Below are 27636 nucleotides of genomic sequence, written 5' to 3' on the forward strand. Positions count from 1 at the left end.
GAAGCGGCCGCAGCGAGTCTCTCCCCAGCCGAAGAAGCGGATCCCAGAGGGCCCTGAAGGGGGAAATGGAAGCGCAGGCGGAGGAAGGTCAGTTCCTTCGGCGGCCAAGCGGTTCGGAAAGGCGCGCACGCCGGTTCCTTTCTGGAAGGGGTGTCTCTCCGCTCTCTTTTCCCCTCTCAGCTTCGCGCTCGGTGATGTATCTATACTGCATCTATATCTATATATTGGAGTGTGGGGGTAATGTTTTAGTATCCACACCCCATCCTCATTCTGCATGATGGGAGGTAGAAAAAGTTTTGAAGAGACCCGCATGGCAAAATTGGATGAATTTTCTATGGGAAGTGTGAGGTCCACTGTTATTTCTTTCCTGTGGATCGGTAGAGTTATGGATATATATATATATTCTCAAGGTACATTTTGGAGTGCTTCGAGCAAAGGTGTCTTGCTCTGCTGTGATTCGCTGCAGTCGGAGCTGTTTCCTGAGAATCAAAACACAGCTGACCACCTTGAATGGCCGGTTCTCTTCTTGTCCCTTAACAAACTGCCACTTTTGAACCTTAAGAGAAACCAGGAAAATCGCCCGCCCCCCTCCACTCCACTTATTTCTCATAAAGTGCAATCTGATAAGCCAAATAACTGGACTGTTTTAGTGTGTGACATGCTTGCATGTTGTGTGCATAGTAACAGCTGTGGAGCACAATCCTGAAGTTGAGTCCCATTGTGTTCAGTGGAATACATTCCCATGTAAGCATGCATTGTTTAAGCTGCCATCCCAGTTACTTTCCAAGCAAGATCCATTCGCCACCACCCTGAGCCAGTAATAATTCTATTGTCATTCTTTATCCTCCTCCTTGCACTTAGTGTATAATGTTTCGGTAATGTGTTTTTAAAACGCACCCTTTTTGTACACTAAAACAGCAACAACAGCAACAACTCCACACTTGCATTTTCCACTAACATTTTTTGTCCTCTTCCTGGGATAGGAGTGCTGGTTACCTGTCGCTCACAGAACGAAAGTTTCTTTGTTGACTCCGAATGTAGTGAAAGCAATAAATATTTAGTTTAATTAAAGGCTCTCATGGGCTTTGAGGATGAAACAGCTTTCACAATACCTTCTGAAGTTTTATTTTGCTAATGATCATCTGGTTGATATATAAACCATCTTTCCATGAGGGTTATTGCAGTATTATCTCCCTAGGGCTTTGCTTGGATTGCTGCATAACAAGCTTGGCAATTCAAAGCAAATATACTGTTGTAATACCTCCTAAAAATCTACTGCTCCATAAACCTTATTCCTAACCAATAGTTTTCTCTGTTTGCTGTGTCTATGTGCACATCAGATTTATGGCAGATTTCATGCATTTCAGCTCGATATGGGTAGTATTAAAATGTTTGCTATTAAAGGAATATCTAGTAAAATTAGAGCTTTTCCATGCAGCATTTGCTTCTTAATGACCTCTGTCCTCACAGTGGAAAGTATAATCCTCTTCTTATGACTCGGTCAGTCGCATGCACACTGCTGAGTTGTTTCTAGGCCTAGTAATCACAGCGGAATGTTCTCTACCTTGTATTTTTAAGTGAAAAGAAGCACTCTTCCATCTCATTAACATATCTGAAAATGTTTGATTTCATTTTCTTGAGGGAGAAATGTGCATAAACCTCTTCCAACTGCCTTATCACAGGAATAAAAGAGCCTCCTTGTTGATTAAATATATATGCTAGTAATTTGTCTCAAGAACAATGCAAGTGGTGTTCTTTAAAATTCACCATTACTTGTCTTTGTTAATCATCTGAATCAGTGTTAGAAACTGAGCTATGAAAGCTAGGAGCTAAATGGCACCTTAAGCCATTTATGGGCGCATAATAACCCATTTAAGATTATGGGCGCAACAACGGAATGTCTAGGTGCACATTTTTATAAAAAGAATACAAAGCTGGAAATGAATGAACTGCAACTAAAATATTATGTTTATTTTTCACATGGTCTAGTCCTTCCCCTAATATTCTTAAGAAGGTCTCTTCTCCAATCTTCAGAGTAGCTGGAATTGGGGTGGCAGAAAAAGGTCCTACTTTCCTTCCATTCTGCAGTTTTAATCTGAAATTAAAGTACAGTGGTACCTCGGGTTACAGACGCTTCAGGTTACAGATTCTGCTAACCCAGAAATAGTACCTCGGATTAAGAACTTTGCTTCAGGATGAGAACAGAAATAGCGCAGTGGCGGCAGGAGGCCCCATTATCTAAAGTGGTACCTCAGGTTAAGAACAGTTTCAGGTTAAGAACAGACCTCCAGAATGAATTAAGTTCTTAACCCGAGGTACCACTGTACTGCTCCCAGAATTCAGAAACTGCCCGCACTAATGACATTCCCCGTCGCAAAATGCGCCTAGAACAATGGGAGTTTCAAACACTGATCTGAATGTAATTGGGCTCTGTTCCACACCTCAATTCTATGTTTATTTTTCTAGGAGTATTGATGGAATCTTAACTCCCAGATAGGCCAGTTGGGATAGGTTAGGTCAGGATGTGACAAATCCCCACCGCCCCACAGCTCAGCTGGCCTGAACCCAGTATAAATGACTTTAAAACAGTGTGGAGGTGGGGCTGCCTTGGCATCTCTCGCCCTGTGCTCACAGCAGCCTAGGCAGAAGGGGAGGGACAGACAGATGGTTGCACTAGCTTGCAGCTGGTTCAGCCAACAGGCCTGGCTCAGATACCAAGCTAGCTTAGCCCTGTCCCTTCACTGCCCCCCCCCCCCCACTTTTGGGCTCTGCTTGTGGACAGAAGGGTAAGGATGTGTGCCAGCAGGGTGATGCTTGCATCATTCTGTAGGCAGTAGGAGGCCAGCAGGGCTGGGCATCAGTACAGCTTTGGCCATTCTAACACACACCCCTGCCAGCTCAGGTCAATGAGGTCTGATTTGCCTTGCCACCCTGGCATATCTGTTCCTGCTGGCTAGGGGGCAACTCTCCAGTGCAAGTTATGCTGGTATAGAGGGCAAACTGTATCCTAACTCATTTGTGAGTTTCATCCACAGATCTTGGTGTAATGCCTAAGGAAGACCTTTTTTATTTCAGCAGGCATTTTATGGTTTTTGTTTTTAACTGATTTTTGTTGTTGTCATTTCAATGTTACTGTGCACCACTTAGAGACTAAGGTGTTAAGTAATACATCAACAAATACATAAAATAAACTTACAATATCAAAAATGCAGGAGTAACGAAATTCATCTCATAAGACAGGCAGCAAATGAATTATATTGTCACTCCCCCACCCCCACTAGATGCAGTTAGGTTGCAACTTGTCTTACACAGGAGAGTTGTCCCTTCATATCTTCACTGGTTAGGATTGCTGTCTAAGCTCCATTGCACTCAGCTGAGTACAATGAATTGAGCAATAATCTGTACATGGTGTATAGATGTATGTATAGTTGAAGAAATGGTCAGCACGTAGAGCCACTGTCAATTGTAAATCCCAGTTACGTGCATCTACACAAGCACAATGTTGCCCCAGCACCTTCCTGTGTGTAGTGAGTTTTATGTACATATGATTGTAGCCTAAGCACACACACTTTCATACCATAAGATGGAATTCAAACGTAAGAAGAGTGGCAGATAGGCAGCAACCTACGGATGATCGCTGCAAAACCGTAACTGCGTGCACCAGTTCAAACCCTTTAGCCCCTAGCCCCAAGAGCCATTTTCTACATTCCTGCCCTGTGATCGCTTCATGCACAGCCTTCCCTCAAATATTGTCAGATTAGTGTATAAATGCTCTGCTATAACTTGCTTTCCTATTTAACAGATGTGAGCCTGGGAGAAGCTTTTGACTGACCGCACAGCACACTCTTATCTGCAGTTTTACTCAGTGTGTGGCATTTAATTATTAATTGTAGATCTAAATGGGCATCAAAGACCAGAGCACTCTCTGTTCACCTCCCTTATAGTGTTGGCAAAACGACTTAGCAGTTAAACCTTATTTTGAGGGATTACCCAGAATACATGTAGTGCCTGTGCTGCTTACATGCTTTCTACATATTATTATTTATTCTGTGGGGCCTGTAAAGGGGTGTTTAATTTTTTGTTGTTGTGAAAAGGTTATGAGGGGAGGAAAAGGTTGGTGCATTGTTTGGTACCCACACAGGGAACAAGCATTTTCAAGTAACAGGCATGCTCCTTGAACCCTTTGTTTAGTGGTTTAAAGAAGCTGATTAAACAAAATGAAAGGGTTTGAACTGCAGTTCTTGGCTTGTCTAATAATTCTAGCTTGGATTGCAGCATAATGCGTTTCCCCCATTTTTGGCTTGCTTCCCATTTTGTAAATGGAATTCATCAATAATATTCTGAAGAATTAAATTCTTCACCACAAAAGACAACTGGGAATATATTAAGAGCTGATGAGCTGCAGCATGTAATTTGAATTCGTTCATATCTCAATCTCACAAATATCCTAGTTATCGCCATGTCAGATTTGATAGGCCTGTTGTACTTGGAGCCAAACTAGAATAATCTGCATCTGTGGCCATACTGTCTAGCTCTAGAGTCTGAGGGAGGCTCCCTCCATTGACTTGGCTGGACTAACTGTCATTTGGCTCCCTGCCCCCCCCCCCAAAATACTATATCCCCTGATGATTATTTTTAACATGGTCATTAACCATTTATGCAACTTTGGGAAGAACCGGTGCTCAATTTGTAAGCTTATATATTTTTACAGTGCCGAGAATGCTTCTGTTGGTTATTACTATACAGTGGTACCTTGGGTTACAGACGCTTCAGGTTACATGTTTTCGGGTTGTGCACCGCGCCAAACCCGGAAGTACCAGAACGGGTTACTTCCGGGTTTCGGCACTTGTGCATGCGCAGAAGCGCCAAATCGTGACCCGCGTGTGCGCATACGAGGCGCTGTGGGTTGTGAACATGCCTCCCACATGGATCATGTTCGCAACCCGAGGTTCCACTGTATAATATTGTTGCCTCAGATGCTAGTCCTACTCAGAGTAGACTCACTGAAATGAATTAAAAATCCAAACATTAATTTCAAAGGGTCTGCCCTAAGTAGGCTTTAGCTGGATGTAGCCTGTTATTATGACCGAAGTATCTTACCCAAGAAGATCTGCACAAACCAGTTTATCTGAGTGCATTATTTTCAGGGTTGGGGGACACATTTATTTTTAATTGCTTAATCATATGGGACTAAATGCATTATGTTGTAAGGACCTTTTATTAAATCTTAGAATTGTAAATTTGGAAGGGACCCAAGGGTCATCTAGTCCAGCCCACTTCAATGATCAAAAAGTCAACAGCTCTGGGGAACCTTCCCTAAAAAAGGTCAGTAACTTTGGGGTTCTACCCCTTAAAAAAGGTTGACAACTCCTGGAAACGGGAGGGGGGCCGCCGGAGGGATCTTTGCATCACGGCGCTGGATATGCTTAAGATGGCCCTGCCAGGAATCCTGATTAATTGCATCCAAACAAGCTAAAATCAGAAGCCAACTTTAAGGCTTGTTTGGAAGCTGTTAATTGTAGTTCACAGTTTGGACATGAACAGGAAGCTCTGTTTAATTGGTACTTGCAAGTTTATTTTGTCACTTGCATGAAAAAAGAAGTGAAGGATAAAGGAGCATGCAGAGTCAAGTGGTGCGGGTGCATGCGGCTTGGGCACTTCCAAGTTTATTCAGCCAAAATTTGATTGTCCCAAATCAAACAGTCATTTTGCGGAAGAAATGTTGAACCACTTTGTGCATTATTAATTATGTCAGCATATAAAGGTAAAGGTAAAGGTACCCCTGCCCGTACGGGCCAGTCTTGACAGACTCTGGGGTTGTGCGCCCATCTCACTTAAGAGGCCGGGGGCCAGCGCTGTCCGGAGACACTTCCGGGTCATGTGGCCAGCGTGACAAAGCTGCATCTTGGCGAGCCAGCGCAGCACATGGAAACGCCGTTTACCTTCCCACCAGTAAGCGGTCCCTATTTATCTACTTGCACCCGGGGGTGCTTTCGAACTGCTAGGTTGGCAGGCGCTGGGACCAAGCAGCGGGAGCGCACCCCGCCACGGGGATTCGAACCGCCAACCTTTCGATCAGCAAGCCCTAGGCGCTGAGGCTTTTACCCACAGCGCCACCCGCGTCCCTCATGTCAGCATATACTTTACTTAAAAATCAGTTCGAACCAAGAGTTTTGTTCTTTGTTCCACATTTTCTATAACATAGAGAATAGAAATATTTCCCAGGCAATCTGATATGCCAGCAAATATAGGACAAAACTTTGAGGGTTTAGATATTTGCTTTCTTGTATTTGTTGTTATGCAGCTTATATTTAAAGCACTTTGTGAGTCTCATTTATCAAGTAGTAAGGTTTTAGCTGGAGCTTTCCCTCTATCTCCATTCCTTTTCTCAACTTGGAGAGTTTACTTTTCCCTTGGTTGACAGGGTAGTCTATGACTAGCTGCTCTTTTTTAATTTTTAGAGTAAATTGTCATGGTTGTTAATATTTGTATGCTACTTTTCCAACGGCCAAGTTCAGCTCAAAGTGGCTCAACAATAAGTATTAACAAATACAAACAGCACTTCTTAATACAAAATAATTATATAAAAAGGTATAATAAAACACAATTACTCAACCAAAACAATATAGAATAGCAAAACCACAAAATACGAATCAAGCACACTGGATAAGTATTAGGAATGCCAGTTAACCCTACAACCAAAAAGGAAAAGGACCAGAATTGAACAAGTGTTTTGACAAATCCAAAAGGAGAAGATTGTTTTACTTTATTGAGAATCATAAAGATTGTCATTCTCTGCCATCAGCCTTTCTTTCCTGTTTTTATAGAGTTGATGTGAAGATTCCAGCATCTGTGTTTTATGAATAACTTTCTTGTTTCCTCTTATCTGTGGGTTTGGGTAAGAGTTCTTCCACTGTCAGGGAGATTGTCACATTTGCTAACATTTTATTGGCCCTATCCTAGAAGTGAGAGCAGAAGCAGCCTAATGCAAAGTATCCTCAATCTCTGAAAAAGTGTGAATTATGACAATAGTCCAGTATTCCTTTCTAAGTTCATCTGTTCCTCTTAACGTCTGTTAACTACGGTACAGTTAACATCTCTAGGCCTAATGGAACCATTGTTCAGACTAGAACCTCTGTATCATTCAGGGCCCTGGATTAATGGCGTTGTCCTGAAATAGAATATTTTCAGTAGCATTACTTCCCCCAATTTGCGCAACACCACTCTACCAGTTAATCAACAAAGCAATGGCAATTTGCTTTTAAAGAACTATTGACTTCAAATATTAGTTTAAGCAGCGGGAAAGAAGTATAATAAGTCTATGCACTGCCTGTAAAGAAATGATATTGTTCAGTTGGCTTGAGTACATATTGCTGAAGGGTGGCATTTTAACTAAAATAATTAAGCAAATGTGAGAGCATTTGGCAACTACCCATAATCAAGCAGCTGTTTGGGAGGAAGCAGAGAACTCCTGTAATTTCCAAAGTTTCTTTCTGTGTTGTTTCTTTTGAATGCACTTGATGTGCCATTTAAGTTGTCATAAGGTCTGAATTAATTAGGTGCACAAGCTGATGATAAAGAAGGTTGTACACGTGATGGAGAGAAATAGAAATGTAGATCAGGCATCAACAGAGAAACATATGTTAGCTGGGTCAGCATGTGCTGTACTTCATGGATAATTTGAACCTGACATTTTACAGTATGTCTCTAATTGAGCTACTCCATGCACCCTAGAACTTCTCACTGTATTTTCTAAAATATATACAACATGTCTATTAAAATCCTTTATGTTTGTGACATAGTTAGGCAATGCCTGTAAGCACCAGTTAAGATCATTGGAGCAATTGCTGTTTTTTATGACTACATTCAAGAGGAGGAAATTTCTACCGTAACTAATTAATTGTGCAAATATCTTTCCATAGTTTCATCGATCTAAAGTAATATGAGTTAATGTGAGTTGAAAGCCAGTGTGGTGCTTAGCTGTAGAAATCCTACGGCTAAATATGCACTCAGCCACACCTGTCTCACAGGGTTGGTGTGAAGATAAAAATTAGATCTATGCAACCTTTAACTCTTTGGAGAAGGACAGAATACAAATGTCATGGTAAAAGGCTAGATGGCAGTCCTTTTCCCCTCAGTTACAACTAAATAGGAGAGCAAGAAATAAGTTCAAAGATAAAGGATTTCCTAGCAAACACTTTTCTGTAATCAGGAGGGTCACAATCCATAAATCACTGATTCCACACATGTGCAATTTATTTTCCTGGGAGGTGGGCTTGCATTCTTGATGGTGCTTCCAAGGCTGATGCACTGAAATTTATTCTCTATTTTTGCTTATCACATCTTCCAGTTATGATGGTGGTTAGCGAAAAGGCATACCAAAGAAGGAATCTATTCCACTTGCTTATTTTCCAATATATGTGATTAAGGGGGGATAGGAGGATCCTTTTTACATCTCTACACTCTCCAAAAGTTAGCTTGCTGCTAAAAAGGAAGAGGCTGCCTGTTTCGTTGCTTCGTTTACCTTCCCAAATAGTCCAGATAAAAAAATTGACATGTGGTGGTATGAATTGAGTTTCTTTAGATTGGGATCAAGTATGAGGTCTTGCAAGTTGCGGCTGGTGCAGGCATGATTATTGGGAGGCACAGAATTATTTATGGGCTTGAAAATACTGGATAATGAAAAGTGGCAGCACAGTACTTGTGCTTGACATATTGTTTCAAACCTAGACAGGTTTTCCTGCTGGCATTTTTGGAGTTCTGGAGAGATTCCCCCCCCCCATCACATTGTCACAGTGATGGGTAAACTCTGTTGTCCTACTCCAAGGTATTTAAAAGGATTGAAGTCTTGTGCCATTTAGAATATGGTCATCTGTTAGGGGGAATATTACCAGCATCACTGAAACAATGCTGTAACTATACTGATACCCTCTTAGAAGGATTGGGCCACTCAGAGATCCATTCCACCTGATGGGAGCCATGTTGGCTTTAGAAGTACTGTGGCACTGTCTGCTGTGATCGGCAAGGGTATTGATTCTATTTTGCCCCTCACAATGTTGTCGGCTTTAGAAGGAGTTTTGTTCTCATCATAGGGATGATGATGATGTTGATGATGATCTGTTATACTCAGTCCAGGCATCTCCTTTCCTTCTGTGGCATGTATGTTCTTTAGAATCAACACTGCAGCAGATCTAGAGGGTCTAGGCTATTGACGCAATCACAGTGCCGATCAGTTTAGTACAACAGAAACGAATAGTTCAAGTGACTTGGGTGTGCTGATTTCAACTCCACCCCTTTTGAATTTCTGTTCAGGTTTCCTGGTGGCTAGATGTCTTAAAAGTGGATGTGTGGAGTGGGGAAAAGGCTAGTGGCAGCTGGACTGAAAGTGGCTGGCTTTGAGAAGTGACAATTTGGTTATCCATATGTCATCATTGTATTAAAATACATTAATGAAGCAATATCATAACAGTAGAACTTGAAAAATCTTGAGCCCTCAATTGATCAGGTGCATAAATATCTGGGCCTAGCATCTAGGCTTTGAAACATGTTGCCAGTCCTAGATCCTAGAAATACTGTATTTACTCGAGTCTAATGCGCCATCAAATCTAACGCACACCTCAATTTTCAGAACCTTGAAACCAAAAATTGTATTTGCTGGCGAATGTAAATTTGCCATCGAATCTAATGCACCTTAATTTTCGCAACATAATTTGGCCAAAAAAGGTGAGCATTAGATTCCAGTAAATACCATATGTCTTAGTAAGTGTGAAATGAATGTAGTGTTTTGTACTAAGTGCTTCCTGTTTGCCATCCATTTACAAATTGTACTTCCTACTGGAATCTAATCATTATGAAATAAATAGCTGCATAAAAAGCTATTTAGGCATAATGTCATGCATTTCAAAGAATGCTTGAATAGTATTCTGATCTGTTGCTTGCAAGAGGAAGGTTAGAAAGGTTTGCACTGTGACATATGGATGCCTTTTATTATTAAGTTTTCTGAAACTGAGCAACAGAAGAGCTGCCTTGGTATAAAGCTGCAGAGAAGCATATTTATGTTATTCTGAAGACAATTCTGGGGATTTGGGGGACAAAAGACGACTTCATAAAAGAAGACTTTTCAAATTCGGGGGAATACTGTATTATGGCTCATTTGATTTCTGGGAGCTATCAAGGGTATATCCAGAGTGTTGCTCTTGATGGGACAGCTCCCTCTGAAGAAGCCAGTACATAGCTTGGGAGTACTTCTGGATCCTTTGTTGTCACTTGAGGCTCCATGGCCTTCCATCAGCTGTGCCCATATCTGGACAGGGACAGTATAACTTCTGTCATCTAGGCTCTGGTAACCTCTGGGTTAGATTGCTGTAATGCACTGTGCTTGGGGCTCCCTTTGAAGCCAGTTCGGAAACTTCAGCTGGTGCAGAATTTGGTGGCCAGGTTGCTCATCGGGGCAAGACGGTTTCACTGATCCTGACCCGAGTGCACTGGCTGCCAATTAGTTTCTGGGCCCAGTTTAAAGTGTTGGTTTTGACCTATAAAGCCCTAAATGACTCGGGGCCGCAATACCTCAAGTACTGTCTTTCATCATATGAATTGATTCGGATCCTGTGATCATCATCTGATGCCCTTCCTCGTGTGCCTCTCCTACGAGAGATCCGGGGGTGGCAACATGAGAATGAGTGTTTTCCACAGTAGCTCCCCATTTGTGGAATGTCCCCAAGGAGGCTTATCTGGTGTCTTCATTACATATATTTTGGTACCAGGCAAAAATGTTTCTCTATAACCAGGCCTTTGACTAATTTGCATTCTGTGGCCTTTTAAATGTGTTTGTGGGAAGGCGGTTATTGGTTTTTTGTTTTTATTATGTATTCTGTATGTTTTATCTTGCATTTTTATGTTGTGAACTGCCCTAAGACCTATGGATGAAGGGCGGTACACAAATAATAATAATAATAATAATAATAATACACCTTCATTGGGTTTGAACAAATGTCATCTGCAGTTTTCGAGGGTTTATATAGGAATGTCTAGAGATTATTTATTTGTAGGGGTGAATCTGTTGGGGACACACTTCATCTGTCTTATTGGTTCATTTTTACAAGGAACAAATAACTAAAAATATTTGGCTCAGTTTCCAGCTGGACGTGATCATTGATCCATTTGACAGAATGGATTTCAGCTTGCTGGTACTGATAGAATAACAACAGGAAAAAGTGGCTGTATTTACTTTCAAGGTGGTGAAATTGCAGAAATCTTAAATGGAAACGGAAGTTATAGATTGCTACAAGGATAAAAAGAATCATATTTTGTGTGTTAGGATTGCATTTTATTGATATTAGGAATACCACTACATCTAAATTGGTGCTATGGTGTCCTTATGACATTCTTATTTCTGTTAGGTCAAGACAAGAAATATACACGCAGATGGCAACATTTGGGAACTGGGCTGCTTGTTGCTTAGCAGCATATTTTGAAGGGAGAGTAAGAATATGAGTATAGAACAAATTCTATGTTCAGTTTACACAGGTTTGTTTAAAGAGAACATTCCTTCTTATGACAAGTTGTAAATGGAAATTGCATGTGAAGCTAAGAGGCTAGGTACATCATTCAAGTATATTTTATGTACAAAAGAAAATAGATTGCAACTTTTAGGTCTTGTCCATGGAGCGTGAAGGACAGGGTGCAGACGATTTTTGTGCATGTAAAACGATTTTTGTGCATGTGCAGTTATTCTGTGTTGTGTTTAAATCATTTTTTACAGAAATACTCATTCTTGCTGGTATCATCTTAATATTTACAACCAGATGAAGGTTTCATTTTTGGAATAATACATTTTCAGAGTAGTTTTTACAGTTATATCAAAAATTACTGATTTGGTTATACTATTAGAAATACATAGACCGATAATTATGAAATTATGGTGAGGTTTCATAATTTAACTGTTTATATTTGGGCAACTTTTCTGCTGTACTTTATTGGAAGGAGAAAAATAATCATTTCCTTAATAACAATTTAAACAATTTATTTAACTAAAACAATAATAATATAGCATATGTATCCATATTTGTTAACTGATGCAGTTAAACAATTTTTTAAAAAAGTTTTAGCACACATGAAAAACTTAAACTAATCCTTATTTCCTGATGTTAATAGCCTTTGTACTATAATGTAACTTAAAAAGAAAACCATCTTTAGAAAGATTTTCCCTCCAAAAGCATTTAAATAAAAAAACTGATTTAAATAAAAATAATTATTGATTTTTATCCACCCTGGTTCCCACTACTTTTTGTTGTGACAAAACTTGTGTGATAACGTCTCCTAGCAGAAGAGTGGATGCTCTCAATAAAATAATTTTATTTTCAACAATGTGTTTCTCTTTTCCATGTATATAAGTGGTAATTAAAAGGTATATATTTCATTTTTCAAATCACCACATTTTCCAGCAAGGTAACAATGTGGTTATATTCTGGGTGACTGTACAATGTAGACTGTACACTGGCGCTTCGGTAGCTCTTTCATATGGATTTTTACTTCTCCTGTACAAATCAATTTTGCTGTGACTTGAAATGGCCTTTCTGGAAACAAAAGACTGGTGTGCACATGCTGTGAGCTATGTGTGATAATCCACTTGGCTAAAAAGAAGAGCCCTGCTGGATCTAGGCCCATCTAGTCCAGCATTCTGTTCTTACAGTGCCCAAACAGATGCCTAGCAGAAGCCTGCAAGTGGGACAGGAGGGCAATTGCACTCTCATATTCTGCAAGTTGGGATTTGGTATTCATATGTCATCTGATGTATATAACTGTTTTCCCTTCTACATATGCTAAAGTGGGAATAAAGAGTCATTGTGGATCAAATAAAGAAGTCCCCAAAGATATTTTGATAATCAGACCTAATTTTACATCTTTCCAGTACAATTGACATAAACTGATGTTTTTTATTGCTGTTTGTTTGAGTGTGTGTGTATCTCATATACATTATTTCAGCTTGTTCAATATTTAGACGTTGGCTGCTCTGGGTTTTTTGTTTGCTTTGCTTCTGTTCTTTTGCTTTGTTTTATGATTTGGTTCTGAGTCGCTTGCTGAAAATGGCAGTAGCAGTGCTGAAGCTAGCAATGGATTTCCAAATTGTCAAGCAGAGGTCTTTTCCACCTCTGGAACCTAATCACCTGTTAATTAGATATCAAATCTGACTCATTCTGCACACAAAGCATTTGCTATTCTTCTACATGATGGACCCTCCTTGTTAAGATCCTTACTAATTCAGAAAAAAAGATTTAAAGGAGATTTGAACAAGCATAAGGCATTTTGTTTTGTTTTGTTTTAACAAGTTTGCATTTCCTATCTAGGAAAAAAAATCCCTGAAACTTGTCATCTTACTTTCAAAGGTCTGTTGGAAAGGCAAGTGTTACATGAAGTAGATGAAGACATGGTCACTGATGTTGATTTTACCAACATGATTTCTGAAGAAGAGCAAGAAGAATTAAAAGCTGAACTTGTCAAGGTAATGTTCTTTGTCTCCTGAATCTGTCATCTTAAACTAAGGGCTGGTTTTGGAAATCACAGCTGATGCCAATCTTTTCCCATGCAATTCTCCTTGGGCACATTGCTATAAAAGCAATTGCATGAATACCAATACCATGACTCTATGCCTTACCACCATATGTGTGAAATGGTTCCTGCATGGATTGAGCAGAGTTCAACCTTTTTCCAATAAAACGTAATTGGAGGCAGGGCAATAACTATCCAGGTAGTTCTTTACCTTAAACAAGAGCATTCTTGCATATGGATTCATTGAGAACGTAATCAATGCACTAGAATGGATAGTGTGCCAAAATTTGGGGTGCCCTGTCCAGCCATGAAGTGCTTTGGGCAACTTTCATGTATCAGTTTTTTCTGCCGTACAGTTTGTTTAATAGAATAAAATGGAGTGATTCCGTGTTTCCACGTATGTCACTCTTGAGTTATTTGAAGAAAGAGCTTGGATATAAATGTGATCAATAAACTCATCAGTTCAAAATATACAAATGAGGTTTCTTTGATTAATATACAGTAATACTTTGAAAACACTGTATTTGTTCTTTCATTTTTATGTCTCCACCACCCCTTTTCGAGTCATAAAAGCAGGCATAAATTATTTTGTGTTTCACTTTTGTAAGTCTTTGTCCCCCAGTCTTTCCTTTTCAGTGATGTGAGCAGAGGTTAAGGCCTTCATCCTCCAGGCACATCCCACAATACGTATTGTTTATAGTCACAGCAGTTAATGGAATCTAGGTCAGCTCAGATCACAAGACTGTCCTAAATTGTTCACAGCATTCAAATGGTATATAATTACATTGTTCAAAGGAAATGCATTGGGGATTTGCATTTTGAAATGCTTGGAATTTTTCAGAATTTACTAAGTTTCTGGAGCATAAATGAATTCATTCTATTTGGAGTGGCTGCTGTACTTCCAATGGGAGTAGTTTGCCTACTGGTTTTCAGTGCCTTTGAAAATATTTCCCTGTATCATTGCCTTAAAAGCCTTAGAACTGTCACATTCCCATCTTAAGATTTTCCCCAAAGCCATGATTCCCCACTTCCCAGTTGTATTGCAGTTCCCAACTGCATTTTCCCAATTGTATTGTTTCTTGAATAATCCTCAAAGTGTACAGTGAATGTGAAGATTTTCATGGATGTTAAGGAACATATAATTTAACATATAATTCAAAATGTAGTAGCTTCTGAGGGGAGATAATTTATAACTTATTGCTGTGTATATAGCTGATACCTTCTGTGCAGTTAGTTTTCCATGAAAACATAGGTTCTGCAACTTAATATTCATATGTATAAATGGCACTCAATGCCCAAATGACAGCAAAGTTGCTCATCTTAATTCTGTTAAAAATAGCCCAGTCCAGAAAGGCCTAACTGTGTATGGAATTAACATTTTTCACATCATAAGATAAATATGTCTCTGAAGAGACTACCTTGGAGAATTACAATTTGAAAATGAAACTAAACGTTGTATAATCCACCGCAATGTTTCATTTAATGAGACATTTGCAATAATAGAAAAGTAGCTGAAGATGTTTATTTCTTTAAACTGGGACTAATCAGTTTTTCCAAGTCCAGTAAAAACAACGGGAAGTGACTGTTGTACCCACCCAAGCCCTTCTGTGTTGTACTCCTCCCAATTTACAACCTGACTATTCTGCTTTACATAATCAGATGAAATGTAAGGCTATATTTAACTTAATTGGTTTTATTATAATGACACAAAGAAAATAACTTTCTCTTTGCCAGTATGTTTTTTAACTAGGCTGCTTTTTCTGTCTCTTCTGGGTTATACTGATGGGAGCCATTTTTATTTTACATACACTGCCTCTCCTTAAAGGCACAAATTACTTTCTAAGCATCTGTTCAGTACATATGTACATACAGATCCTTGCGCATGACATTGTGCAGCTCATTGCCTGACAAACTTTCGGTTGAGCCACTATAAATCCAGAAATGAGCAGGCAAACACATTGTTCCTAACTTGTTTGCTAGCCTGGCCATTTCTGTCTTTTATTATATTTGTAGTTTTTGGTAGTCCATAGATCAATGAGAAAAGCAATGAAATACATGTGAGATTATTTTGACGCTACTTTATTAGGTCCAAAGATTCAAATACCGTGGCATTTTTGTACTTGAAGAAGTTGTGTCACCTAAAATCATTTTACGTTTATCATGAAGACAAATATAATAATAATAATAATAATAATTAATAAAATTAATTAATTAATTAATTAAAAAAAATAAAAATAAATAAATAAATAAAATAGTTATACCCCGCCCGTCTGGCTGAGTTTCCCCAGCCACTCTGGGCAGCTTCCAATCAAGTGTTAAAAACAATACAGCATTAAATATTAAAATAATGCACTTTTCTTCTGTTAATTCTATTCAGCTTGAAGATGAAATTGCAACTTTGCGACAAGTGTTGGCAGCAAAAGAGAAGCATCTTGTGGAAATAAAACAAAAGCTTGGCATCAACCTGATGAATGAACTGAAACAGAACTTCAGCAAGGGCTGGCATGATGTACAAACGACAACTGCGTAAGTAAAAACCTTCTGCACATCCTTTTCCTTTGTACTCCTCTCATTATGAAGGCAGCATGGTGCAATGGCAGTATTGGACTTTGTTTAAAGTGACCTAGGGTCCAACTCCCATTGGGCTTTGAAGCTCACTTCGTCCTTCGTCCCCATCCTTGCTGAAGATAAAACTGAAAGCCAGTTAATGTGCCACCCTGAAAGTCTTTGGAGATGATATGGAATACACACGTGGCAAATAATTCAGTACATTTAGTCAAAAGCCATTTTGTTGTTGCCATTGCTATCTCCAGTAATTTGAACTCTATTTAAATGCACCTTCAAGGGGTCACTTTGCATGCTTTATTCTACAGGTAGCATACATGATGTTTACTTTCTTGCCACCTGACTTCCTTTGCTTTTTTATGAATGGTTCAGATGCCTTTTTTTTTTTTTTGCAGTCAGCACAGAGAAGTGGGCTGGCTGAAAGTATCCTGATGTGCAATGGACTCTGCAGCCACCATGCTTTGTATGCTTACTACAAGTGGCCCTTTTCTAATATAACTGCAGTAGCAGCATGTAAACAGTAGGACACTGCCATGTTAACATGGTGGCCATTGTTGTTGAACTACTTTGTGTGGATGATGGCAGGGGCAGACTTTGCTAATATGGCGCCCTGAGTAAGGACAAAATTTGGTGCACACACATTATATAAATGATGTTGTTGTTGTTACTATAACAATTAGTGTCTCCTCAGTTGGGTGCTCTATGCAGAGGAACTGCCCATGCTACCATAAATCCAGCGTTAATGATGGTCACTGCTGACATGATGGAGCTGGCATTCTTTCTATTCACAACAGACATAAAGATATATTGGTCACAGCACACTGGAGCCCTTCCAAAGATGGAAACTTTGCATGGTACAGCATTCAACTAAGTTTTATGCAGTGTGGACCCATTGGAATTAAAGAACACAATTATGTCCACTGATTTCATTGCATCTAACCTGAATAAAATTCAGCTGACTATTTTGCACAAGGAAAAGAACTCAACAGAGAGAGAACTTTAGTTGCAGTCATCTTCATTCTAATAATAGAAAAAATTCCTGAACTGGCTTAAAGAAAACAAGCAGTAACGTTTGTTCATTGGTTTCTACTGTGATGGTTGTACCAGCAGCATGTGCAAATCTGAATAGTTATTTTTTGAATGCCATTCTGTTCATTTATTATTTCATAGTAGTAATGAAAATATGAACAATATATTATTAATGGCATTTTTTAAAGGCTAGTACCTTAAATATATATCTCCAGGCAGAAGAGAAGGTGAACTGTGAAAATGCACACTCAGCAAATAGATTAGTAGCTGAATAGGTAGCCTCTGAATTTTAAAAAGCTTAGCAACCCTGATGAAGAATGCAAGCATAGCAAGTCAAAGCATGTTGCATAAATCAGCCATGTGCATATTTAAGAGGATTGTGGCTGAAGCATTCTTTGCATTATCTGACTCTTAGGAGAAGCAGCAAAACTGTTTCAGATACGCACCTGTGGTCTAGATACTATCAAGGAACCCTAGAATAATAATTGCAGTGTTGCAAAATTACTGAAATGGCTTATCATTATTTGCCTACATATTACAGTTGTGTCCCCACCTTCCTCCAAGGAGCTCTGGTACATTTTATCCCTGCAACTCTGAAGTAGGTAAGGCTGTGAGATAGCAGTTTACCAGTGACCATCCATTGAGTGTAATGGCTTTGTGAGGATTTGAACTGGGTTTCCTTGATCAGAATTCCAACACTCTGCACAGCTTGTGATCCATCAGGCTCAATGCCTCCCACCAGCCAGCACTGGTGGTCTGCCATTGGCTTGACTATGCCTATGGTGGTGTGCTTTGCAGTTCTAAGCAGGAAGAAAAAACATGAAATTTGGTGACCAAGGACTCTGTCCCAGTTATGCACCTTGCTGTTCACTTCTGTTTTGTGTATCTTGGAGCTATCCTAAATATTATGCAAAATGCAGTAGTAGAATTTTTCTCAACATTCTCGCTCATCAGACTGTAGAAGGGTAAAAATATTTTGAATGCTTCTTCACATACAGGTTTAATAGTTGTAGTAGCGATTATGATTATTATTTATTGCCTGCCCTTTACCATAAGGTCCCAGGGTGGCTTACAGTATAAAAATGTATTAACTATAATAGGAACAAACCTTAGAGAGAAATATGCAGCAAAGTACTTTTAATGTTGGACACTTGTCTTTTCCTGTTGTATATGCCCTGGCAATTCTGGGTACATCCTGACATTATTATTATTTTATTTCTACCAATTTCTCTGCTATGGGTAAAGTAGTTTGTGTTTGGGCCACATAAAATACAGTTAACTCCCATATATGAATATTAGCATTTGGTAAGCTATTTTAAAACCACCCCCTTCTCTTGTGCTGTTCCTGCAAATGAGTTTAATGTACAGCAGTCACAGTTCTAATGGATTTCTGATTTGAACAGTATGAGAAGCAAATGCCTTGAACTTAAAGGGTACTTGCTTACACTGTAATAACTGTTAATTCTTAGATACAAGAAGACACAAGAGACTCTGAGTCAAGCAGGTCAAAAGGCAACAGCAGCTTTCAGCAATGTTGGAACAGTCATCAGCAAGAAGTTTGGAGATATGAGGTACAGACGTTTTGATTTAATTTCTGGGAGAAAATTAAATCCCACTCTCCCACAGTTCTTTAATTCCCAGCATTGCAAGATTTACATTGAATCCTGGCTAAGGCGACTTTTTCCTGTTTATCACAAAGGAACTAAATGATAGCTTATTAAGCTGTATTCCTGATTTAAATCCTGGCACATTACCAGAGAAACCAGGGAGATTACATGTTGGAATTCCATCTTCTAAATAATGCCATAAAATACATCAGCAGGGATACAACAATTGCATCCCCCTAATTCTTTTCATGAACAGGGATCTTGGAGAGAGAAATGTTTTGAAGAGTGAAACGTGCCTCAAAGCTATTCCTGAAACACAAATAAATCAACTTTATTGTTCTATCAATTTCCCAAGGAACGTTAATAAAGACTTTTGTCAAACCATCCGTATCTCCCTTCATTGACTCAACAGAATGCTCTACACAAGGAAAGGTAGATTAGTTCAGAGATTCAAAGTATTCATTCCCAAAATGTAATCTTCTGGAGGAAGAAGCAATTGCTGATTATTCCCTTTGTAGGGTAGCAAGGATCTCCCTGCTTTCAGGGAAGCAAGGCAACTGTGTCTGCTTCCTCACTTGCTGGAACTAACAGCAAATTTGTGGTATAGAGGGATTTACATTGGGAAAGAGGGTAGGAGGGTACAGGATAAAAGGTTAAACACATTCTTCCACAGAACCACCAATCTTCTGAATGCCTTGGGGTCATTAGCTAAGAAAAGAAAAAAGAGCAAATTCTAATCCTGATTTAAGTTACACCTAGTTTGGCCTCTTTTCACTGACTTCATTGGAAAGCCTCTTTATGACTTTAAAGGAATTGGGAGAGAATTCCTAGGGTTTCTGTAATTACAGGGGCAAGTGACTCAGTGTTCTATTTAATTGGATAGTGTGTTGCCATTTCTAACACCTTCATCCTCAACTGAAGGAAAACCAGTTATGAACTACATTTGCTCGTGTTGTCCCTTGCTGACCTTGGCCTAGCCTTGTCCCCTCTTTTCCTCCTTTCTCTTCCGACTGCTTGCTCTTTGGGGTGTAGATAATTTATCTGTGTATACTCTTCTTCGACATAGGGTCCCTAGATGTTATTGGACTTACTCCCATCATCCCCAATAGACCAGCTTAGCCCGTGGTCGGAGATGATGGGAGTTGTAGTCCAAACTCATTTGAGGACCCAAGGTTGAAGAATACTGCTGTAATGCATAGTAATGTGTACTGATGGTGCCATATAAATAATGAGTGAATAAGATGCTGAGGTGCTGTTTGTACACAGTGTGTACATTGACGAATTACCCTTTGCTTCCATGTCATTTTAAGTTTTACTTTGGTTAGCACAAATCTTTGGTACTTGGTAGGTACTACAGAGAATCTTTTGTCTATTCAGTACCACCACAAACACACACCCATGCACATAAGCAAAAAACCCAGGAATGTGACGTTAGGATATTTATTTTTCCCTATAGACTAAAAGCTAGAGTGTAACATTTCTTTATGAATCATTTTTCTCTTGTACGAATAATTTAAAATGTTTATTTCATGTTTGAATACCCCTTGCAGTAATAAAATAGGAAGAAATTGCAAACAGGGCTAGATCAGAAATGTTGTATTGTCTAAGCGTACTGCATTAATAAGTTGCTTGATCACTGAAGAGCTTCTTGACAATAACAGTTACTGATTTAGGCATAACACTTGCTTTTTAAAGGGGATTATTTTCTGTTTCCTGTAAGGGAAATGTCCACAGTAGTTTGGAAGGCATTTGTGTGCCAGCCTCATTCTGCAGGAAAGCTGGAGGGCTGATTGCAGCTTGGTTATCAGCCTGGGAATTAAAAGATAAATTCAGGGCAGAAGCCATTTCTTATTATGTTGAATTGATTAGTGTTTCTTAACTTTCTTAACTTCGTTAAGTGTTTAGATGCTGCGGTCCTACAGAGCAATGCTTTGTCTTTAAGTTTGAGCTGTGCCACACGTACAAACATTGAGATAATTGCTCACTAATATTTGAAGTAAAAAAAGGTGCTAAATACTATCTATAGTACTTAAAATGTAGAAGCAAACAATTGCTTAACATTCTGTAGTGCAGTGCTCTGCATGTTAACTCAGTTCAGTGGGGCTTACTGCCAAACAAATGTGCACAGAATTGCAGTTATGTGTATGTGAATTATACAGGGTGTACATTTTATTTCATGCCAAGCCCTCAGGCTGGGGTCTTCATCCATTGGAGCATCTTGTTATAAAACCTGATGAAGAGTGCTAATCAGGCCTGGGACATGGCAACTCATGTACTCAGGAAGTACATATATTATTAAAACCAAAACAGCCGCCTTCTCTTCGCAATAATCCGTATCTAGAATTTTATAAAATCAGTATCTGGAATAGCATATACAACTATGAGTGCTAGATGTGGAGTTCCAGCACTGGGAATTACACAGTCCCTCTTTGCATGTGTAGTTCCCACTACAGCTGAAAAATGGGAGTGCAGAATTCATTGGGTGGTTATAGTTTATATTTTACTATGCTCCTGGTGTGTGGTAGAATTCTAATCACTAGACAGGTTAATGAAGACCAACCAGTTTTATGCTTGCCATGGTACGCTGCCACTTGCCAAATGTCACCTGTACCTTCCATGTCTCTCTGTTTCATTGCAGTACTGAATAAAGGTATCAAGAGAACAGCTCTATAAAGTTGTAGTCTGTCTAGAAAAGGAATATGCCTTTTAGTGACATATAAAAAATCAACAGTAAAAGTGGAAGACAATTTACAAGATTTTATGGCACATTTACGTAGCAACCAAGTTCAGGACTTGACTGAGCTTGCATCATCAGAGAATTCAGCTGATCTAATTTAAATTAGCAAGGTTTTGCCTTTTGGGTTGTTTCTCCAGTTAGCACATTCAGTTGTATTACATTTGCCAGGCTTGTGGTCCACCAGGGGCTGCTACTGAACTTCCGTTCATTAAAATGGAGTTTGCTTGAGATTCTCTTACCTTAATTGAAGGATTTTATTGAAAATTAATAAAAAAATATTTACAAAAAAAGAGATTCTCTTATCTGTTTCACAGCAGCAGTACTTGATCAATTGCTCTTCATACAATAAACAATTCCCAGTGTTTCTAACTGACCCTTGTGTTTAATTTTGCTCTGTAATACGATTTTATCAGCTGCAAGTAACTGGTCCCACTACTATTAAGTTGCATCTGTTCCAATTGATTTGATAGAGCTGAAACGCAGAAGTCCAGGGACTGTAATTATTTGAAGCTTCTACTCCCTCTTCCCACTTGTGTTATTTATTTAAAAAGAAATGATCATTATTTGGCCTTCTGACCACTCTTCTTTTGGTATTAATTTAGTTTTAATGGATAATACATAGATGTTCTATCCCGTTCTCTTAAGGCAGTCGTGAGTCAGGGCTACTCATGTTATGTTGTTCTGCCTGAATGCCATTGTGCCTGAAACGAAGGCTTCGGTAACAAACACAGATTGCTTAGAATCTCATGCTTAATTGACACAGCTCTTTGGTGGGCTAGTTTTCAAACTGGATTATGTGCTTATCTTCAAACCAATTTGAAATTGCAGCTGGTGACTTGTTGTGGAAGCAAGCTCAACATTTACAAACTTCACAGGTTTCCAAAGAGAGCATGAACAGTTAGCAACTTAGCTAAATTTAAACATTTAAAATGTGCTTGATGTTGAGTGTTCCATGTTCAGGATTTGGGGGGTGGGGGTGGGGAGATCTGTAATTATATCAGTGCTTAACTCTTCTTAATTTTTTCCTTATGCTGCGGTTCCAGGTCACATTCACTTGGGTAAGATAAATGCATGTTGCTGCTGCATTTGGCATAGTCTGTTTTATGGAAAAGGACACAGCATGATTTCCTCCATTTGTGGTCCAAGATTAGAAACTTGAATTATTTCAACCGGGACATCTTGATTTTATAGTTTAATTAGGCAGTGAAGAAATTGCTGAAGACCCTGAAGAAAACCTTGGATAGAATTCAGAATGTTGTTAATGCACTCCTGATTAGATTAGACCAAATTTCCCATAATGGAGGCTTTCAAAATGCATTTCTACCAAACAACAATCCTCCCTTCACCACTCAAGATTGAAACATAAGGACTAAACATTCAGTAAAATTGTTTTTTGATTGTTTCTCCAAGAGTGGGCATTATCGTAGAACAATAATTAATTTCATGAATTGTTTGAATCCCAAAGTTTGATCTGTGAACCACCCTAAGACCCCTGGCTATAGGGCAGTATATAAATTCAATAAATAATAATATCCACAATCTTTATTATTTATCCTATGGAAGATTCTTGTGCCTACACATCAACCCATTGCCGTCGCCTTTCCCAGTGCACTGTGATTAAATCTGGAAATCTTCAATTGCATTGCATCCAAACTGGAACAAGCCAAGATTTTTAAAACAACTTCAAAATGTGATTGAAGATTCTAGTTTGTTGCAGACAAAATAGGAAACTATGATTAATTGAAGACTTCCAGGTTTAATCACTGGGAAGTACAAGTTCCACAATAAATATTGATCTGCAAGTACCCACTCTCTTCCACTACTGGAAATACTGCCGTCTGTGCCCTCCCTTCTCACCCACCCACACTCTTGCATTCTCAGTTTGTTGACTGGTGATGTCCAGACATCTCATGTTAGGAACAGTCCATTAGGTGAGTAAGTGAGATGGCTACTCAAGTTATAGCCATCAGATGGAAACAATTTTCAGTTGCAACTGTGCTACCCATGTACAAAGCAGTTTGATTGTTCGTTTGAGTCTTGATTCAGGCTTTTTAACGGATGCACATCTTAATTTAGTAAGTTTCAGGATGGATTGCTTTTTTCCAGGATGTAAGATTGCCAGAAATTCTTACTTAAAAACTAAATTAGCCAGTAATTTTGATTTTATTTGTATTTGTCATATTATAAAGTTTTATGTTTTCTCTCTTCCATGTTTTTCAATTGCAGTTACTCTATTCGCCATTCCATTAGTATGCCTGCTATGAGGTAAAAGTTCCACATCACCTTCTTATCCTGACCTTTGAATGTGTGTTTTCAGGCTTCACACTATTACTGTGACAGTAATTTGTTTTTAGTACTGAATTTTAAATTGTCGTAACCCTTTGGGATCAGCCTTCTTGTTCAAGTGTTCTTCATACAGAAAGTAGGAAATTCAAATGTGGCACCAATGACCATTCTCTGTTGTTCACATGTGAGTAGTTAGATTCCCAATCCACATTCTCATAGATTTCACTGAAATATATTTCCAAATAAGCTTTGTCACCGTTTTCATTTGTGAATTGCCCCAGCTGGCAGACAGTTATGGCTATGAGCCAATTTGCTTGGATGGTAGGAAATGGAGGGCCAGGTCTACCTTCTCCTTCCTAACCAGAGTCCTTTCTCCTTGGCTGGGAGGCAAGTTGGAGCAATTGTTCTGCTCCGTAGAAAGCCCTGTCATAGAAAGGACTTTGTAGCTTATCAGAAAGGTAAACAGGTGTCACATTAGTTAATGTGAAGTAATATGAAGGGCATATGATCCATTCCCAACTGTCTAGTTTTAAAGAGCACCTCCTTAGGGCCAAATGTCACATGGTCTTGTATGGTGGCTGTTTAAGGCCTCCCATGCTGGCTGTTTTTTAACCAGATTAAGAACATGGGTTGCTTTAACCCTTTCCCCCCAAGGGATCCTAATCAGGATCAAGCCTTCTTGTGCCTGATTTCCATTGGATCATAGCATGACCTAAGACTTGAAGCTTAAACTGTGATCCCAATATGGCTTGGGTATCCACACACTGACTATTCATTAAATACACACATGACCAAATAAGGTTGCAGCTGGTTTGACCCTTAGCTTGGTGGTAATTAGAAACCAGAGATGGCATCACAAGCCATTGTTATCAGAACCCAATCCTGCAAACATCCAGAAGCATTTAAGGACATGTACAAGTGTAAGACTATCATGTTATTCTTTGTTATACCTTATCCTAGGAATTCTCCTACATTCAAATCCTTTGAAGAAAAGGTTGAGACCACTGTCACAAGCCTTAAGGTATGGATTAGAATTGAGGGAAGGGTTATGACCGGACTAGCTAATTTTTGTGGTGTGTCACTGAAAATAACTGAAGCCAGAGTAGTCCAAACCTTATCCTAAAATGAACCCGTGATTGTTCCTACACTTCCAGGGAATTTTCTGTGCACATTTGTACATCATCAGTGCAGCAGAAACCAGTGTTCCCTTTAAGCCCTGTGTACCTAAGAAATAACTTCCTATTCTTTGTTCCATCATGAGCTTTAAGATCAGTAGAGCAGCTTCATGATTGTACCACGGCAACACGGTCAAAACCTATCATTGGTAGCTATGTCACATTGTGAAGCCCTCTTCTCCTGAAGGGTCAAGCCAAAACTCATTCTAGAAACACTAAGACTTTCCTGTTTGGGCTCATGTTCATCAGTCAAGGCTAACGCAGCATAGATTAATCTATGAGTTATAATCTATAATTTCTATGAGTATATATACTTGGGCCTCCCACACTTCTCAGAATAGTTTGTTCACATATAATATGAGCATTGGCTTGGTAGTGCATGCTTGTTCTTTGTCAGTTGTGATTATTTATCTGTAAAAAGGTGTAAAACCAAACAATGATAAGACCACCAAGGAAGATGAAGGAATTTCCACAGCAGCCGCCATTTGCTAATAACCCACATTTTATGCTTACTAAAAATAAAGATTCTACTCAGGAAATATTTTTCCTAATTGAAAAGATTATTTTAAACAAAATAACTTTTAAAAATTAAGCAGGCTTTTAAAGGTACTGGCCTGAGTTGAGAAGTTAAACGTATTTAAGAGTAAGTAAATGTCTGTGATCATGAAATGTCGTCTGGGAGACAGGGGGACAAGATTAAATCTGATTAAATGTGACAAATATGGTGCAGATACAGCCTAAGAGAATAAAAAAAAATTTGCGAGCTTGGTCACCGCTAGCACTTGTGCCAAAGGCAAGATGGACTGCACTAAGTTCATGCTCTGAAATCCCCTTGCTTTTTCAATACAACTCGTCAAGCTGTCAAGAGTTCACCCGGCCTTTATCAGAATCAAATACTTAAATAGTGCAAAGCACCACAGCATCATATACCAACTTTTATTTTATCTGAGCACCTAACCAACTAGCTTTGCTGTCTTCTCCCATGTTACTGATAACCAGCTGAATTCCAAACTGGCATGGCATTTAGTTTACTCATAAACTGAGCGATTTCCCACATGTAAAGAACAATATAGATTTATTATGGTTTGAGTCAAATTACACAGAACAGAATGTATATTTGGAAGTTAACCTTGGGCAAATTGCTGCTGTTTCATATTCAACATTTTATTTTAAGCTTGCCTCTTACCTTTTTTGTGGAAGTCAGTACATCTCAATACATTATTCTCAATCTGGCACTGACTTCTAGCATCTAGTACAAAGGGAACCATTTTAAACATTCATTACCACCCTTGCCTTTAGTTAACACTATAGTTATAATCTGCTACCTTGAGAGCTGAGGAAACAAAAGACAACATGGAATTAACATTCTTTGCAACTGAGGTTACAGAGCCCCTTGAGTTATAATAGTCCTAAGCGTTTATTTGGCTTGAGAATGAAAAAGAAAATTGAGGCAAATTGTTTAGCAGAATGTTAGTTACTGACTGCCCTTGCTCATTCCTTTTCAGACAAAAGTTGGAGGTGCGAGCCATAGCGGAGGAAGTTTTGAGGAGGTTCTCAATTCTGCTGCCCATGCCAGTGCTCAGAGTTCCACTGTGAGCACTCGACTCCCAGAAACAGAAGAGGAGCTTCAATGCTAGACTGAAGGGATGCTAATCATTCTCTCCATCCCATGTCTCGGGTCCAATTCACACATGAAGCCCTGTTTATTTTTGCTTCAGGATTGAGTATGACTGTATGCTGAAACATTAGTGTAAAGCAGAGTGAACCACAGTGATTCTTGTGATAAGCCAGAAATGATCGCTATCTGTTGCCATATACTATCCAGTTAACTCTAAGTACTTCTTTATGTGGTCACTTGCCTACATACATGATTGCATGGAAAAAAATAAGCGAGCCCTATTCTGGGGGAACAAGCTTGGAGTCTTAACTTCATAAATGCTTTTACACATCCAGCTTCTGTAAGAAAGTTCGTCACTTTTGAAAATGGCTTCTACCAATGTTGTACTCTTAGAGATTTGTCCATATGTGTATATATGTTATATACTGATTTTTTGAACATTCTGTTCAAATAATATATTGCTTAAATACTCTTCAAATCTTATGGTTTCTCTTCCTTCTCCTACCTGCTTCTGTCTTCGGCTAGCTTTATTTTAAAGGTCAGCTATTTCATGAGACATGCCATTTTGTCCTGAGGCACCAGCCTACCCACCCACCACTGTTCCACAGAGACTGTTCTTCCCTTTTTATCTGTTTTCACTGCCACAGCAAAAGTACTTATGTTTCTAATAAATGGTTTGCTTTTCCTCTAGTTATGGAGTCTGTTAACTTGATTTTTCAGCATCAAAAAGCATATATAGGTGTGAAAGAGTTGGAGGATTTATATATTAAGCAGCTCTTAGCTAGCTACTGTCTACAAAAAGTAAAATGACACTTTTTGCTGACTTCCACAATAACAGGACAGCTGCATCCTTGAGGACTGTGTATGTGGGGAAAAACAGTGGCTGTGAGTGGAATGCCATTCACAGGATACCACTCTTGGAGGAACAGATGAAGAGGCAAAAATTACCCTTTTCCTGCTCTTTTAGGGGATTGGGAGACTTTCTGGAGCAGAGTGGGAGGTGGTGCTGGAAATCTCCCCACTGCTTGGTGCAGGAAACCTTGCATGCACCTCAGGCCCGTGCACAAACAA

The 27636-nt window shown here is 39.1% G+C and overlaps 2 protein-coding genes across 5 annotated transcripts in view; one reads left to right on the plus strand and one right to left on the minus strand.

Moving 5' to 3' along the window:
• On the plus strand, window positions 1-26709 carry TPD52L1 (TPD52 like 1). Of its 4 annotated transcripts, none has more exons than XM_053381828.1 (8): window positions 1-87; window positions 13386-13501; window positions 15926-16074; window positions 18612-18713; window positions 22530-22544; window positions 23713-23751; window positions 24733-24793; window positions 26453-26709. In XM_053381828.1, the coding sequence occupies exons 1-8, from the start codon at window positions 66-68 to the stop codon at window positions 26582-26584; spliced, it is 636 nt and encodes a 211-aa protein (XP_053237803.1). In that variant the 5' UTR covers window positions 1-65; the 3' UTR covers window positions 26585-26709. The 4 variants fall into 4 exon arrangements, with proteins under 4 accessions (XP_053237803.1, XP_053237804.1, XP_053237806.1 ...); XM_053381831.1 differs by lacking the exon at window positions 1-87 and adding an exon at window positions 109-191; XM_053381830.1 differs by lacking the exon at window positions 1-87 and adding an exon at window positions 174-196.
• Window positions 26006-27636, minus strand: part of HDDC2 (HD domain containing 2) — an 11590-nt gene continuing 9959 nt past the window's right edge. The window contains exon 6 of the mRNA XM_053381834.1: window positions 26006-26280. Within this exon, the coding sequence (XP_053237809.1) occupies window positions 26243-26280 (38 nt within the window). The 3' untranslated portion in view covers window positions 26006-26242. The remainder of the gene's footprint in view (window positions 26281-27636) is intronic.

Source organism: Podarcis raffonei, chromosome 3 (genome assembly GCF_027172205.1).
Source record: "Podarcis raffonei isolate rPodRaf1 chromosome 3, rPodRaf1.pri, whole genome shotgun sequence".
Taxonomy (NCBI): domain Eukaryota; kingdom Metazoa; phylum Chordata; class Lepidosauria; order Squamata; family Lacertidae; genus Podarcis; species Podarcis raffonei.

What these genes read in the sequence shown, in the direction of transcription:
- TPD52L1 (XM_053381828.1), top strand. Translation starts at nt 66, where the DNA reads ATGGAAGCGCAGGCGGAGGAAG. An exon ending in TAAAAGCTGAACTTGTCAAG is followed by an intron (nt 13,502 to 15,925) that starts GTAATGTTCTTT and finishes AATTCTATTCAG; the next exon opens with CTTGAAGATGAAATTGCAAC. An exon ending in CCACTGTCACAAGCCTTAAG is followed by an intron (nt 24,794 to 26,452) that starts GTATGGATTAGA and finishes ATTCCTTTTCAG; the next exon opens with ACAAAAGTTGGAGGTGCGAG.